The following is a 17921-nucleotide window of genomic DNA, read 5'->3' as shown; positions in this document are numbered from 1 at the left end:
AGAACAATCTACAGCACATTCTCCCTCAATCTAAAAAAACACTTTCATGATGCAAAGAACATCTTAATCATGCAAAGGGTTCTTTGAGTGTTCATGGTTCTGTATAGAACCATTTTCTTTATCTAAGAACCCTTAAGAACCATCTTCAGCTTCATGCAGAAAATATTAGGGATGGTCAAATCTGTATCGGAGCCAAAGTACATCAGAGTTAAATTTGGCCGAAGCCGGCAACTTTGGTTCATGTGAATGAAGTAGCTGATATAGAATATTTGTTCATACAGTAGTCCTGTTCCATGTAAATCACTTTTTTAGCAACATTTATCAGCCTTGCTGAACTCTTGTGCCTATACTGTTGCTAAATATACTTCAAATAACACATATGAGCTAACATGTCTTTTGGTTGAACTAATTAATGATGTTGTGTAGGAAGTTTGGGGTTTACAGTAGTTCGAAAAAGCAGGTTTCTAAATCTGATTGGATGACTTAAAACACAGGTGACATGTCACTCGTTTTCTGGATAAACTATATTTTCTCCACCTCCAGTAGGAGGCAGCTGCTCCAAAAACAGTTAAAAGGAAATGGAAAGTTCCTGATGTCAGATGGCTCATCATTGTTTGGAACAATTTATTTGGCTGGTTTATAGGCTTTAATCTTACCTACCTTAGTTTGTTATTATTTTTAATGCTAGTGTGCATTGTGTGTATATTAATTAGAATAATACAAATATCGTATTAGATTCAATATCAGCATATAATATTAAAGAACTCACAGGGTTTTGTGTGTGCTCAGAGCTGGAATAAGACTTAAATAGAATTTTTTCAGGATTGTAAGATTTCACTTTAGTGTTATATTCAAACAGTTATTAGAAGATTACAAGATTTGGCATTACCAGAATTGTAAAAAAACAAGGTTGAGATATTTCAGTCTGTTGAATGTTTCCCATACACAAAGTGGAATTTTTGTGTTTTTAGCCTATACACATTTGTGCACACATTAAAGCGTGATACATGTTTACTCACCTTCAAATTTTTGGTTGTTTGGGTACAATATGTTTTGGTGTGTTTTTCCTTTTTTTGTGATGACAGTGCCTTTGCTTTTTCACCATGAAATTGCTTTCATATGGCCTTTTTTTAAAAACATTTTTGTACAACCTTGTTTCCAAAAAAGTAGGCATGCTGTGCAAAATTTCATTGAAAATACTACAAACACAACAAATCAAAAGGTGAAACTGAGAAATTTTATTGTTTTTTTGGAAAATATATGCCCATTTTGAATTTGATGCCAACAACACGTTCCAAAAAAGCTGGGACAACCAAATCATTTGGCCCAGTCCCAGAAGTGGAGTTTGTACCTGTCATGGTCTCCCTCAGGCTTCTGCCAGTAGACTGCCCACTGTACTCCCTCTCAGGATGTCCTGAACTAATGAAACTGTGTATCCACTGTAGCAAATGTTGCAGAAAATTCTGGGGAACATAAACTTTGGTTGTGGGACATTCAGGAGGTGTTGGGTCTGTTTCTAGTGGTTCTTGTTTCTGCTTCAACATTTCCTGATGTATTGAGCTGACTGATCAAGAAGCAGGCTGTCCTGAGACAGGCTGTTTTGGCAGACATGAAAGGGCATCTGCTACAGCATTCATTGACCCTGACAGTAAAATTCGAATGTAAAGATTAATGCTTATCTGGCCTGACAAAAATTTAGGTCAGCCTCTTTAATATACTACAGCGTTTGATAATCAGTACAATAAGAAGGGTTTCAGTGCTCCCGTGAGCGAGTGAAACCATTTTAAAAGACTGCTTTAATGACTTGTAGTTCCCTAATGTTTATATCATATTTTCTTTCTGAATCTGTCAGCTCCCAGGAGCAAAATGCACAAGAGTGTAACTTAGGGGTGTTTGGTCAGCAATGAAAGGACCTAGCCTCTCCTCCTGACTTGAAAGGATCCACTGCCATGGCAAAAGCAAAGGCCAGGCCTGGATGTTTCAGTATAGAGGCAGAAATAAAGACGCCTTAAGATAAGCAAAAGCTAAAAAGCTAAGGAAGTACCTTGTCTGTTATCTTCAAAGCATGTATGACGAGCAGCTACTGAATTAAACCTGATAGAGATGCTTTTAATAACTGGAAAATCTGGTGTCTTGCTTTCATCCATGTCTGCTCTGCTCTTATTTAGAATTTAACTCAAAAATGAGACATTTTTTGTCTTGTGGAAGTCACACCAGCTTTTATATAAAGGCCATTGTCCTACTGCCACAGGACCTGGCTGACATAAATCTTGTTTTTCCAAGGACACAGAGGAAATCAAAATGCTGATGATGTACAATATATTTAATTATATCTAGGTGTTAATAATATTTCCATCTAGGTTAATATGTTAGGTTCTGTTCCCTGAGATGAGGCTAATGTTCTAGTTTCTGCTATTAGTTCTTTTAATGATGTTCTAGGACTTCACTTATATTTACTGTTACCAATATAATCCTCTTCATTCCCAGTAAAACCACAAAAGTCCTCAAGATATCAAGGCTGTTACAACGAAATCTCTTACCAAAGAAATGTTACAGGGCAATTCCACCATTTTTTTCTAAATTTCTATATAGTTATATTGTTAGGATGTAAACAAAGTCTTTTAGAATGGTTTGCTATAAAAAGCTCTGTTTTAGATAAATGTGCAAAGTCAGAATTGTTTACAGTGTTGGTGATGAGAACCGGAGGCCCGAAGCATTTTAATGCCTCTAAATGCTGTCTCACTTTCTGTAAGGTAAGTTTTTACATTGCACGAAATGATCATGAATTCGCAGACATTGTTGAACTGCTGTTCATAATCAGATGTGTGCATGTCACCGCTAAATGACATTATACATATATCTATTAGCAGTTGACCAAAACAGTTCACTTCAACCTGTAGCCATTTAGACAGCTAGGAACAGATAAGTAACCCAGGTTTTACTCAAAGCCTACAACCCAGTAAACTGCAACTCATCCAGAATGCAAGAAGACAAGCATCAAGACTCTTCTCTGTACTGGCACCCAGGTGGTGAAACAAACTCCCACTGGCTGTCTGAACAGCAGAGTCTCTCGCAGTCTTTAAACGCAGACTGAAGACTTATCTCTTTATACAGCACTTAAATGAGCACTGAGTTAAGTAACTAATTGTAATGTATTGTGCTGCATTTACTGAAGTGTATTGTATTGCACTGCACTGTGTTTAACTCTGTTCCTTTTTCTCTAGCTATCAACATGGACTTTTGTTTCTAGCAGTATCTGAGCTCAGGACTGGCTTTCTCTCTAACCTATTGGTAACTAGCAAAGATACTTTGTCTAGATAGACAAAGCACTTTTTGTAAGTCGCTCTGAATAAGAGCATCTGCTAAATGCTGTAAATGTAAATGTAAAATGTAAATGTAAACTGGAAATGACTCTATGGCTTTGTGGCACCCCAGCTTGTGCACTCAGTTTGAGAGCATAAAAAGGAGAACTTGCAGGCACCAGTGAGCTCCTTCACGTAATCTTTTGGGCTGGCAACTTATAGGAAAGCCATGGTTCTGCAATCCGTTTCTTCAGTATTCATCTAAGAAAACCAGTGTTTGCAGTTTTAACTTGTTGTTGTTGTGTGGGCTAGGACATTAGTCTGAGAAAAGCAGCACCAGCAGTTTGAACTAGTGGTTGTCATGAGGGCAATAGTTTGAGGAAACCATGCAATAGCCGTTTCAGCTAGTGTCATGTGTGAAAGTGAGGCTAGTCAGAGAACATTAGCAGTGATAAAGTGAGCCAGTAGTTGTCTTGTTTGAACGGGTTCTTGTCTGAGGAAACCAGCAGAAGACGTTTCAGCTAGTAGTCATGTGGGAAAGGCTGCTAGTCTGGGGAAACCAGAAGTAGATGTCTGAGCTACTAGTTGTTGTGTGGCAAAGTACACTAGTGAAAGAAAACCAGTGCTGGCAATTTGAGCTAGTAGTTGTCATGAGGGCAATAACCTGTGGAAATCAGCTTCATCAGTTTGAGCTAGTATTTGTTGTGTGAGCAAGGACTCAAGTTTGAGAAAACAGCTTAAGCTAGGAGTAGTTGTTGTCATGTGGGCAATGCAGCTAGACTCGGGGAAACACCAATAGCAATGATGTCAGCCAGAGTAATTAGAGCAGGTGAGTCATTGTGTTAGTTACCTAAGTAGGACAGGGTAGGATCCTGAAGCTCCTTCAGTGTTGCTGGGTGAGATGAGATCACTCCTGTCCTACTTGGGACATAAGCCAGACTGGTACAACAATAAAGAGCAAAAATTCACTGTGAGGTATTTGTACTACTGACAGCCACACATTATGTAATTGCATAACTTTGTTGATATAGATATAAAGGATACAGGTGCCCAAAAAATATTAATTGTAGATTTAAGTAGAAATAAAACAGAACACTAGAAAGAAATGGCAGTAATCTATACAGTGACAAAAACAATATAATTGTACCTGAATCATATGAAGGTTTATTTTGTCCACTGAGATGACATAAGTGATAATCCAACCAGACTCAAATGAGCAAAATACATTCTTAGGTACACTTTGTAGTTCTACAATTACAGACTGTAGTCCATTTGTTTCTCTTTATACTTTGTCAGTCCCCTTTTACCCTGTTCTTCAATGGTCAGAACCCCACAGAGCAGGTACTGTTTGGGTGGTGGATCATTCTCAGCACTGCAGTGACACTGATGTGGTGGTGGCATGTTAGTGTGTTGCACTGGTCTGAGTGGATAAGAGACAGCAATGCTGCTGGATTCCACTCACTGTCCACGCTATTAGACACACCAACCTTGTTGGTCCACTTTGTAATTGTAAAGTCAGAGATGATGACTCTGTTGCTGCACAGTTTGTGTTGGTCTTCCTCTAGTCCTTCATCAGTGGTGACGGGACGCTGTCAGCTAGATATTTTTGGTTGGTGGACTATTCTGAGTCTCGCAGTGACACTTTAAAGGTCGTTTAAAGGGCCCATATTCTACATTTTTTCATGTACTTTATTTTATCCCTTAGAATTAAACAGTTTACTGTGTTTTTGAAAATTATATATGCAAATGTACTCTGTTGTGACTGGTTCATTAAAAAAAAAGCAGTCCAAGCTGAAACATCCAACTTCAGTGTGAATAAGCGGTGTTAAACTGCTGTAGTCTAAATAGTCAGATGTATGTAAATGTATTGGTTTTTGTGACATCAGAAAAAATAACAAAATTCCAAACAGGTCGTTTTTGTAGCTTAATTTCCATACAGGAACTCTATGTGCTGGGAAAATTTATGACATAGTTTGAAACAATGGTTCCACAGTACATCAAAATTGAGGAAAATGTGGTTTTCCATAATACGGGCCCCTTAAAAGCTCCAGCAGTATCTGTGTGTGCTGCACAGATCCACTCTGTGCAGTAAACACAACAGTTACCACATCACTGCAGTGCTGAGAATGACTCACCACCCAAATAAGACTTGCTCTGTGGTGGTCCTGTGGGAGTCCTGATCATTGATGAACAGGCCAACAAAGTATGCAAAGAAACTGATGGACAACAGTTTTTAATTGCAGGACTACAGAGGGTACCTATGTGGTAGATGGACCTAATAAATGGACAATAAGGGTAGTTCCACATACTTAAAAAAAAAAAAAAGATGGTTCCTCAAGGGTTCTTTAGTAAAGGCAGTTGTTCTATGTAGAACCATGAGTTCTACACTCTTAAAAAAGATGGTTCTTCAAAGGTTCTTTAGTAAAGGCAACGGTTCTATACAGGCCCAAAAAGGGTTCTTCTAACGTTACAAGCTTGTCATCGTAACAGTCGCACAACCCTTTTGGGGCTTTATAGAAACATTTTCAGAAGGGTTCTTTTGAAAGAACATACAACACATTTTCCATCAATCTGAAGAACAATTTCACCACGAAAAGAACCATGTAAGCATGAAATAAAAAATAAAACTCATGCTTCTAAACAGAACCGCTGGATTAACTAAAGAACCCTTAAAGAACCATCTTGTTTTAAGTATGCGAGGTAGATATACAGGGTGTCCCAAAAAATGTACATCATTTCGTAGTCTAATAACAACTAATTCTCCCTCAAATGATCTCAAATTTTAACAAAATGTGTAAAAACTGACCAGGTTTCGTTTTTAATGTTTTTTTTTTTTTTCAGGTTGTAGAATGGCGTTCACTAGAATTGAAAAGGCATTTTGTGTGTTATTTTGAGAAAATTCAATAAAAATGCACCAACTGGAAAGCATATTTGGACATGGCACAAAAAATTCAAAGAGGAAGGCTGTCTGTGCAGGACAAAGGGATCTGGACGACCACCAGTATCGGAAGATATTACATTTGTGAAGCTTCGTGAAATCGGTTATAAAATCTACATCCCTCTGAATTTCTTGTCCGAATTTTGATAAATAAATCTTGTATTGTTCAACATGAAGCCTATTTAATTTCGTTTGCCCAGGACATGTAGTTACTCAGATATTCACATCTCAGACCATGTCAGTTTCTCTGGGACACCCTGTACTTAACAAAGTGACCAGTGTGTGAACGTTTCTGAGGCCAGACCCTTTCCTGCCCCAGGCCGTCTACGTCACATGAAGCGGAAGTTCACAGCAATAACATATTCCGTGCTAATATGGCAGCGCAGGGAGAAGGCGATGCGGGTAAGTAGCGAGAGAAAAACGAACTTAAGAGCCGTGTTAAACACCGCGGTCAGGTATCAGACATTACAAGACCCGAGCCTTTTAAGTACAGCTGCAACTGACACATATGACACGGAAACTTGAAGAGAAATTACCGCTTTGTCCGCTGAAGCTAAGTCACGGTAGCTGCTCGGCTGTTCCGCTAACGGTAGCTAACAGCAGCGCTGTGTAAGAGTCGTGTAGCTGACAAACGATGAAGAAATGCTCGGGACATCGCGACTTAACTGTCAACAGACCCCGGGCAGTGGGTTAAGTTGTGTTCGGGGTGCTTTGGGGTAGTTCGCTTGAGCCGGTTGTGCTCATGGTCGTTTTTTGAGATAGAGAGAGAGGGAAAGAGAGGGGGTGACATCATCGCTTTCTCACCGACTTTGTTTGTTTGCGATCATCTGTTGGCTCTAAACGAAAGTAACTCGCGTTAGTTTCCATCTTTTCTGTATGATTTGTCTTTATTCCACCGAGTTAAACTCTCTGAAACTCCTGCAACCTTCCTGCTGTTGTGTTTTCCACACGCAAAAATAATATTTTTGGAAGAAAATATATAGGCTGTTCACTTATAGCTAATCCCTACATCTTAATGTTGTGTTAGAGGTGGGTGATGGGGCAGACTGTGATATTGCGATACTTCAGGACGTTTTTTTTTACGATACACGATATGTCATGATATTTTTTCTGACATCTGGTAAGTTAGGACAGTCAGAGCAGTGCCAGGTTTTAAAAATGCTCTCTAAACTGATGAATCCAGTTACTCGTATTCAACGTTTTACACACTGTGCTGTCTACATTCAAATAACAGTGACTAATCATGTCTTATCTTTAATCTAACATGCAGCTGGGAGGTGATTGTTAAGTATTGGCGATGTCTACGATATGCTTAGAAAAGGATATTATGACATATTGTCATGTAATTTTTCACGATACTGATACTTGTCATATTGCCCAGCTGTGCTTTGTGGGATCTTACCATTGACATATCTGTCTGTTATTATTGTTGTACACCCATGAAATGTAATTAAATTGTTGACATGTAAACGAAATAATTGGAGTGGTTTGATGTGAAATGGTAGATTATAGAGAAACTTACCAACTCAAATTTCTTTACAATAGTGGTGATGGGAGCCAGGGGTCAGTGAACCTACAAGTGTTTTCGGAGTTTTAATGTGTAATCTCGATAATGGTCAAATAGTATTAAATCTGAAAAAAAGTAAGTTTCCTTTGGAGACTGTTTTGCCTTATAGCACCATGCTTGTAGCCCTCTGCCAAGAAAGGATTATAAAACTTCACTTCTGACCAAAAACTCATCTTAAAACCGCTGTAAAACTATGTTTCAGGCGTCAGTCAGTGTGTTTGTAACCGCTTAGCGTATTAGTTTTACTAAATGCTTCGGACATCTGGTTCCTATCACTGCCACTGTGAGCGATTCTGACTATGCAAGGTTCTCTAGAAACTTTCCTGTCAGTCTACTGTGAATAAATGTGTTTATGTTTTAATCGTGCAGAAATAAATAATAGACATAATTTTTGGTTTCCTGTAATCTTTCATTAAAATGTATTGACTTTTGTTTGCATTTAAAACATCTTTTTGGCTATGTCGCCATGCACCAGTGGGTGGGAAAGATAGTTTAAACCAGTAATATCACGTTTAACCTCACAGAGACCTTCCCTAATATTGTGTTTCACTCATGGTAGCGAAGGAAAATGCATGACGGTTCCAGTCCATGTTGATTTTAAGTGTACAGTTTTCCCAACCGTGTTATGCATTGAGTTTACCTTGGTGAAACCCCTGAAATAAACTTTAAAAGGCTGCTTTTTGAAGGCAGCTACACCATTGTTGCTTAGAGAGAAGTCAACAGGCAATAGGCAGCTAAAAGTTACCTGAATGGCTTATTGTTCTTTGGTTGTTCTTGTAATCATCATCAAGGATGCAGTTAAGGCAAGAGAACATTTGTGTCTCACAAAAAGAAACACTGTTCGAGGTGACCTTGTAGGACCTTTAACTTTTTGACATATAACTCTGGTATAGATGATGTTTTTGAAATAGACCCTTTTAGCTATTCAGTGTTGCCTGCATAGTATCAGAAAGTGTTTGTTGTGATGTGTGAAATCGACAGGGTTATGAAGGGAGGATTGAAGTCCAGTGTGAGTGAACCTGTTTAAAAGGAAAAGAAAAACTAGTTAGTGATGACTCAAATCTGTTGTCAGTGGAAATTGTAGCGGTTTGGTTTTGTGTCATTTTCCTCTGGTTACACAGAAACTGAAACTACAAATTTGAATCGCTGTATGGCCTTATGTTTCCATCCAGGCAGTTTGGTGTTATTATTTATGTCAAGCACGGTGATATAGGTCTGTTAACACAAATAAGCTTAATGTCACTACTGACTTATAGCAGACTTTGCTGGGTTTAAATAGCTTTGTATTTTCTGTATTTTTTTGTCTCACACAATCATATGTGAAATTCTGTGAACATTGCACATTATATTACAATTGGGCAATACGGACAAAAAATATAATATTATGATACTTGGAGACATGATTCTAAACTGCTCATTTTTCTGGGTTGCGGGTGTTTTGTTGGAGCCTATCCCAGCAGTCATTGGGTGGAAGGCTACACCCTGGACAGGTCGCCCATCCATCGCAGGGCGACATGATACACAGTAATTTGTTTTACTGAAGTTTGATAAGCTGGCATGGACCGTGGGAACCATAGTTCACTCAAAGTGCTGAACCTGATATTTCTAATAATAACTCGAGCCCGGCGCATATTCAGGAAATGACATCTGAACCCGAAGTGAGCTTTCAAACAGATGGTTCAAACTAACCAAAACAATATAGATGTAATTATTTTTATTTACCTCTTCACACTTTACACACTGTGCTGCACTAAAATGAAACCATACTGATTATGTAGTTTTTAGCTCAATATGCAGTTGTTCAGTCTCCCCTTTGTGGATGGTAAGGGACGCTGATTGGTTGGAATGTATTTCATTTTATTAGTGTTTATTTATATCCATCATTTTTAAACTAGTGCAGTGTTTTTTAGATATGGTCAAAGCAGATTTAATAAACTGACACAAAACCTACCAAGAAGAGATACACCTTCTGAGATTTTTCTGCAGGCCCCTCAGTGGGCCACAGCCCTCAGTTTGAGAACCTCTGCTCTGAGTACTGATGCTATCCGTGATATACTCAGAAAAGCATTGTATGTATCCCGACAAAATATCGTCATATTGCTCATCACTGCATGACATGATCTCTGTCTGTGACGTTAGCAGCATTTTCTGACTAATTTCTGTCTCTGTTTCTGACTGTGTTCCACTCACACTCACTGTGTTGTGTTTGCATGTTCTGGGTTGAAAGGCACCAGCAATGACCAACTACTAGACTTAGGAGCTGCACTACTGAAAGAGTGAGTGTCCACTCTTTTTCTGTTGGTTTCATTCATCCTTCTGACTCATCCCATCACCATGCCCTGACTCTTCCTTCTCTTTGACCCCCAGCTTTATCTATGAGCGGATTCATCGCCATGGGGACAACAAAGCCTTGGTAACTAGGAGCCAGTTGGGTGGGTCTGAGCTGTGCGACCCCAGCCATAAGAGACTTGCACAGTGTCTGCAGCAGATTGGAGACGAGCTGGACAGTAATGTACAACTGCAGAGGTGAGACAGCGGACAGTCACATGGATTCATTCAAGGGCGTGTGGTTGCTGTTGGAAGTTTGTTCATGTCGTACTGTGTAATTAGGGATCCAGTTTTTTTCTTTTCTGGTATTAATATCTGTCAGCTGATATCGAGGGCTGATGCCAGTGCACCTTTAAGGCGCATGATTCGTAATACTAAAGTGCATAAACATAAATAGAAACTTAATATGTAACAGAGACGACCATTCATTGTATGATTGAGCAGTTTTTAAATGATATTTAAGTAGTGTGGGAGGATATGGCAAAAATACAGCATCACAATGTCACAATATTTATTTTTCTGAGATCTGATAAGTTGGTGCTGACAAAAAATCAAAAGAATCAGTAGTGACACGTTTTAAAAACTACCATGTAAAAATACTGACCATGTCTACGATTGTAACAATTGTGGCATATTGTTACGTAATTCATCACAATATATTATATAATGTAATATATTATATAATATGATATATAATCAGGGTTTAAAAACTGTATGGTTACAATTTAATAATGACCACGGCTTAGTAACAGTGTTCAGTGTTGATTGGTCAAGTCTGACCGATATCCAGTCAGTGTCAGTGCTCAGACTGATCCAGTACATTGGATCAGCACATCATACAATATCACAATATCAAACATCTTACACTTTTTTAAGCTAATTTTGTAATCCATGCTATATACCGTGCTCTTAACAGTATGTGCTTTATTATTCTCCTAAATATTTGTAAGCCTGTTGCTAACTGTAAGGGCAAATTCTGCTGAATTTTCAAACTTTCTGCATAATTAAATGGTTAGGATGAAAACAGAGTCATTCAGAGTGGTTTGATGTGTAATAGGCCATTCTCACGAAACTTACTGATTCAGAATTATTCAGAGTGATGATGATAGGAACCAGATGTCCATGTTTAAGGCCCCTAAAAGCTCTCTCGCATTATTTAAGACAGTAAATAATATGTCCTTATTTATGCTGAAGACATTGTGACCACTGGTTCCTACCAGCACTATTCTTAAGATGTGAGTCTGTAAGTTTCTTAGGAATAGTGCATATCTCATTAAACCACTCTGAATGACTTTGTTTACATCTCAGCGATTGAACTATGCTAAAATTGGGGAAAAAATCAGTGGATTTCCACTTCAGGTCAGTTGCTTAGCCAGAGCTATGTTCTGTGTTTTACATAATAATGTACACTGTAATACTGGCACAAATTGCAACTGTCCCATTCAAGTAATAATGTTTTTACACAGGATGTTTTTACTCCTACTTACTAAGCATGATTTGTGTTTTTTTTTAAGTGTAGTGCAGATTTTACTGCAGATTAGATACACGGCCAGTGGGTTATTTGAAGTGTTTGAACTTATGTCCTCTATTCTAAATCATTTCTGTTTTGATATTACTGTTATGTTGTTCCTTTAGATATTATGTTCCTTAAGCTTCTGCAGTACTCAGATCTGACCTCTGGATGGCAGTGTGCATTAGTTACAGTCTGTCTCTCTGTCTCTGTCTGACAGTATGATAAACGACTCAGCACTACAGCCTACAAAAGACGTATTCGTGAAAGTCGCCTGTGAAATCTTCTCCGATGGGAAGTTTAACTGGGGCAGGGTGGTGGCGCTTTTCTACTTTGCTTGTCGGCTTGTCATCAAGGTGAGGACGCACGCACAGTTAATGAAACCCTTCCCTTTCTTTGAAGACGTGGATTCTTACCCTCTCACACCCAGTTATTCTCAGGCTGGCTGTAAGTGAAGTGGAGATTGCACAATACATACTTTCTTGTGTCTGGCACCGATACTGAAACCTGGAAAACTGGCTGATACCGATACCAATTTGATAGATAAAGTTGTTTGCAAACGTTTGGGCACCCCTGGTTAAATGATGTTTTGTTGTTTTTTCTAATTGATCAAAAGTTAACTCCGCCTTTACAGAGAACAAACTTAAAAATGGCATTTTCTGCAAACGTAAGTTCACAATTTCTATTTTTGTGGAGTTCAATACTTCAGGAAAAAATAAAACATGAAATAAAAAATATGCAGTTACTTTTTTGGGCCACATTTTGTGTGTTTATTTTCCCAATATGTTAAAATCAGCAAATAAACAGTAAGTGAGCGTTAAATGTGTAGAAGTGAGTTCTCTGTACCTATTTTCACTTAGAAAATTAACAAAACTTGAAGGGTTACATACCAAAACACGTTATAGACCACTTTCAAAGCTTTTCCCCCTAATGAACTACACTGTGAGAGGGCTTTACACATGCAGGAAACATTAGTGTTATAATTAAAACAAGTTTTATTAGAGATAGGAAAATATTTTTTCCACTGTACATCAGCTGTGATTCTTTTACATGTGCATATATAGCATTTTGGAATTAAGTTCTTCAATTTGATCCAGGGCACCCAAACTTTTGGACATGACTATATTTATGTTTAAAAAATAAAATGAAAAATTAGACTATTTTAAAGTGAACAGTTTGTAATATAGTGTATAATTTGGCTAACTACTTGTTCTTAAAGTTAACATATATTCTGTACACTCGCTGAACACTTTGAGGAACACCTGTGTACCTACTCACTCATGCAATTATCTGATCAGCCAATCCTGTGGCTTCAGTGCATAAAATCTCTAGAGGTTACGCAAAATGGTGCAATAAAGAAAAAACATCCAGTGAGTGGCAGGTTTGTGGATGGAAATACTGTGTTGATGGGAGAGGTCCATGGAGAACGGCCAGACTGTTTTGAGCAACAGAATGGCTACGGTAACTCCAAAAACCTCCAAAAGCGTTTTCTGTAGGTATTGGGTAATGCCTGGTATTGGTGCGGTCTCTAAGGTGGAGTATGCTTTCTTTTATTTGTCTCCTGTCTGCTGCTTTCTCTGTTTACTACTCTGTTTCTGTATGTGGATGGATCCTCATTGTATTTCTTTTTTTTTCTTTTCAATTGTCCACTGGTAACCTTTAGGCTGTGATGACGAAGGTTCCTGACATCATCAGAACCATCATCAACTGGACCATAGACTACCTGCGTGATCATGTGATTACTTGGATCAGGGAACAGGGAGGCTGGGTAATTGTCCTATGATTTATTTTTTGGTTGTGTCTCTTGTTTGAAGGGGAATTCCTCTGATTTCTCAAAATTTTTACATAATTGAGTCGTTGAGGTGTGATGCAGTCATTCAGAGAGGTTTGATGTGAAATTATGTATTATAGAGAAATTCTTATACTCAGATAGCTTTACAGTGGTGGTGATGGGAAGCAGGGGGTCAACAAAGCAAATATAACTTTAATTTGCTATTTAAAATGGACAGTAAAACTACATCTGAGTTCTATAGCTACTGTTGATAGCGGTAAAATTGTAATAACTAAGAAAAAAAGTTTTCTTAAGTGTACTTTGGGTACCGTTTTGGATGGATTTAAAAAATAAATTTTTAGGCCCTGCACATTAGGTAAAATGCAAATAAAAACAAAAAAATGGAAAAAGGCCAGAGGTGCAGACTTGAACCTGCATGAAGTTGAATGGAAATGTAATTCATTGTGTAATTACCAATTAATTACTTGTAATTAATCTATCAAAACATACAAGTAATTGCTCTCAGGTTTTAAGCGTTAATAAATATATAAAATTTAACTTGGTATTATTATAGTAATTCTTCTAAATCTCTCTCTCTCTCTCTCTCTCTCTCTCTCTCTCTCTCTCACTCTCAGGAAGGGATCCGGTCCTACTTTGGAACGCCTACCTGGCAGACTGTCGGCGTCTTTCTGGCTGGAGTTCTCGCCACTGTGGTGGTCATGCGCAAGATGTAAAAAAGAAAAGAGAGAGCATGAAGGAAAAGAGAGTTAAAACAGAGAGCGAGAGAGAGAGAGTGAGAGAGAGGGACAGAGAGGCAAAGGGGGAAAAGGGAGGGAAAGAGATACAGAGACCATGGCATAAGAATGGAGAAAGATTTGACAGAGAGAGCGGACGAGAGTCCATTCAAGAAAGGAAAGGGGAGAGAGAGGAAAGAGAGGGCCGAGCATAATGATTAATTGCACCTCTACATGACTCTTGAGACTATTCCCTTTCTCATCTACATACTCAAACCTCAGTAACACATGCACTGAAAAAGGAGGAAAACAAAAGGAGAGACAGACCGAGGGATGTGCAAGACTGCGTATTTTTAATTTATTTATTTTTGTTTTCATGACAAACGAAATGGGGGACGCCCTTTAGTCTTTATACAGTGCATATATTAAATAGCTGAAGGAATTTACAGACTTTTCCTGCACTAGGAAATAATCTGCATGCTTACTTGAATCACTCTCCTCTCTCAATGCGTACGTGAGGATGCACACAGAAATTGCACATACTTGGGGTTCAATTTTGATGTACTATTTGCAAAGGGTTTATAAATGCTTAAATGTCATTATTATTTACCTCAATGTCTTTTCTTTTTTATATATCACCATCTAAAGTCAGAATTGTTAGCAATAGGCTCCAGAGGTACTCTGCTGTTTCCCTCGTTCTTTCTCTCTCTTTTTCCTGGGTTCATTGTCTCCTCTCATTTATCTGAACATTCAAAACCCTCCTGCCAGCAAGCAAGCATGCGTGGAGATGTCTGTGTGAGTGGTTGTGATTGTGCTTTGTGGTGATGAAAGTTACATTTAAAGCCACTGTGGGGTGTTTGCAGATATGGCTGCAAAGTGAAATAATACAATTTGACAATCTTTGATCTTCTGTCCTTGGAGGAGCTTCAGGCCATGAGTCAAATATTAAGGATTCACCTGACACAGGTGTGCTTGGAGCCGAATTGTGCCCTGAGGCGGGGTCTTGCAGGATTTTTCAAGATTTCTATCGTGCTGCAACCGGAAGTATAGTCTAAAATCAGACCTGTCTTGTCTGACTGAAGACAAACATCCAGATATACCAGCTATTCCAGTCTGCTGCAAGCTCCCCTTGTCTGAGTGGAACGTGCGTAACAGTACACACTTGTGCACAGTCCTCACTTAACCTCGTCTCTGCAGCATGGTCTTCTCAGTACTGTATTTTTTCTATGGTTAGTCAACACCACAATCTTCATCCTCAATCACTCTTTTTATACACCTTTTCCTTTTTGGTCATTTGGATACAATACAGAACATGTTTATTTGTTTGTTTGTTTTTTTAATTCCTTCTTATGTTGACAGTGCCTTGGCCTTTTTACTATGAAATCGCTTTGATACGGTCACCACTTTTTCATCTTTTTCTACATCTTTGTATAAATGTAAGAATTTCGCTGAATTGATGCCTGGAAGCTGTTTTTTTCTTGCTGTGAGCCCATTCATTTGTTTTGTAAGTCATTATAAGATATAATAAATTGTTTTTATGGATTTCAAATAATATTGATGGTGAAGAATTAATTGATACTTGAACCCAACCAATTGAGAGTGTAATTTCCTGAAGACATTCATTGCTATGGGAACACACACACACACACACACACACACACACACGCACGCACATTATCTAAGCCACTTATCCTTCTGTGTTGTAGGGGGTCCTAGAGCCTACCCCAACATTCAGTGGGCAGAAGGCAGATAACACCCTGGATAGGCCTCTTATGGGAATAGTTTGGTACAAAAAAAAGAAATCAAATGTACAGTTTCCCCTTACCCTAAATATGATCAATCAGCCAAAACATTTTGAATTTTTGCCCAATTATTCCGTTAAAATCATCTTTACTAAAGTACTCTTTGCAGTTCCTCTTATATAGATTATTATTTCATGTGCTTTTGGGAAATTCAGGCCAGTTTTACTGTCTTTAAGTGCTGTACTCAGAATGTTAAGCCCCACAATTTTACTATTTTCTGAATTCTGAACAGGAACAGCCATTGGCCCGTATTTTTCATCTTTCTCAGATCAAGAATGGCGATCTGGGATTGTTTTATGCTTATTTGGTACTGCATGCATTGATGAGACCTGAGCTTGGATCAGTGTTCTTAGTCTAAGACACTTGATATATATGGGCCATTATTAGTATATTTACTAATAAATCCAGTCCTCCTCCAAGTGCAGAAAACATAGGCCTAGCTCTATGTTCACCAGGAGAGTGAAATCGTAGGCACTTAGGAACTTTAAAACAATTAATCTTGGCAATAAGTGTGTTTTTGCTTGTGAAATTGCCATGTCATTAAAAAAGTAGTTGGTTTCTTGTGAGGTAGTTCCAAATTAGTCTGCATGCCACTGGCCATCACCTGCATACCTGAATTAATGAAGTATCGATTAGCCAAACCAGGTGTTGGATCAACTACAAATAACACTGAAGTTCCTCAAGGAGAGGTTTGGACACATTTAACACATTTACAAAAACTACTTATTGTAGTAATATTGTTTCTATTTATCGTCGCTGTCCGAAGAAAACCAAGTATATCCAAAATAAAAAATAAAATGGTTTTAGAGCATGTCTATTGGTCCATTCATCATGAAATTTTCACATAATATAAAGGACAGCTGGTGTGTAAAATAAAAATTGGATTCCACAAGATGTGGGAAACATTTCTTCAAGATTCTGGCCCATGTTGACATGATTGCATCATGTAATTCCTAAGGATTTTTCAGGTGCACTTTCATACTGAGAGTCCCTTGTCAACCGCATACTAAAGATGTTCTACTGGATTCAGATCAGGTGACTGGGAAGTCCACTTAAGAACACTAACATCATTTTCATGTTCATGAAGCCAGTTTTGCTTTGTGACATGGTGCATTATCATGCTGTAGATATCCATTACAAGATGGGTAAATTGTGGCCGTTGAGGGATGCACATGGTCAACAACGCTTAAATAGATGATAGCTCAAGCGATGATTGATTGGTATTAACAGGCCCGAAGTGGGCCAAGAAAACGTTCCCCACATTACACCACCTCCACCAGCCAGGACTGTTGACACATGGCAGGTTGCATCTATGGATTTATGCTGTTGGCACTAAATTCTGCCCACTGCATCCTCAGCTTTCTGTTTTTGGATGACAGAATTCGAACCTGACGTGATCTGCTGTTGTAGCCCACCCACTTCAAGGTTCAGAGTTGTACAGAGCGGTTATCTGAGTTACTGTAGACTTTCTGTCAGCTTGAACAAGTCTGGCCAATCTCCATTGACACCTCTCATCAACAATGTGCTTCTTTTTTCTTAATTGCACAATTTTGAGTAATATCTAGAGACTGTTGTGCATGAAAACCCCAAGAGATCAGCAGTTATATAAATACTCAGACCAGCCTGTCTGGCCCCAGCAGTCATGCCACGGTGAAAATCGCTGAGATAACATTTTTTATATGTTAACAGTTGATAACATAACATGATAACAGTTTCCCATCCATGTTTGATGTGAACATTACCTGAAGCAGCTGGCCTACATGATGTTATGCAACGCACTGCTGTCACATGATACATGAATGGCTGATTTGATTATTGCATGAATAAATACATATAAAGGTGTTTATAATAAAGTGCTTGACATAAAGTGCTTAACATATTTAACATACTGCGGGAAAAAGACATAGAAGTGGCCTGTGTAAACATTTTTGTGTGTTTTATATTTAGTTTTGTTTTTTCCAATATGTTA

At 38.4% G+C, this 17921-nt stretch overlaps 1 protein-coding gene across 1 annotated transcript; it reads left to right on the top strand.

Annotated features, from left to right (window-relative positions):
• The first annotated feature begins 6560 nt into the window (after positions 1 to 6560).
• Positions 6561 to 14154, top strand: baxa (BCL2 associated X, apoptosis regulator a). The gene is made up of 6 exons (XM_036589754.1): positions 6561 to 6642; positions 10035 to 10083; positions 10175 to 10333; positions 11866 to 12001; positions 13309 to 13413; positions 14052 to 14154. The coding sequence occupies exons 1-6, from the start codon at positions 6615 to 6617 to the stop codon at positions 14148 to 14150; spliced, it is 576 nt and encodes a 191-aa protein (XP_036445647.1). The 5' UTR covers positions 6561 to 6614; the 3' UTR covers positions 14151 to 14154.
• The last annotated feature ends 3767 nt before the right edge of the window (positions 14155 to 17921 follow it).

This window comes from Colossoma macropomum, unplaced genomic scaffold (genome assembly GCF_904425465.1).
Source record: "Colossoma macropomum unplaced genomic scaffold, Colossoma_macropomum, whole genome shotgun sequence".
NCBI classification, from domain to species: domain Eukaryota; kingdom Metazoa; phylum Chordata; class Actinopteri; order Characiformes; family Serrasalmidae; genus Colossoma; species Colossoma macropomum.
The sequence above is the reverse complement of the archived record's forward strand: the minus strand, read 5'-3'. Positions and strand labels throughout refer to the sequence as shown.

Bases quoted from the DNA above. Each gene is read 5' to 3' on its own strand.
- baxa (XM_036589754.1), top strand. From the start codon at position 6,615: ATGGCAGCGCAGGGAGAAGGCGATGCGG. The intron at 10,334-11,865 runs GTGAGACAGCGG...TCTGTCTGACAG, and splicing joins AGTAATGTACAACTGCAGAG to TATGATAAACGACTCAGCAC. The intron at 13,414-14,051 runs GTAATTGTCCTA...TCTCACTCTCAG, and splicing joins TCAGGGAACAGGGAGGCTGG to GAAGGGATCCGGTCCTACTT.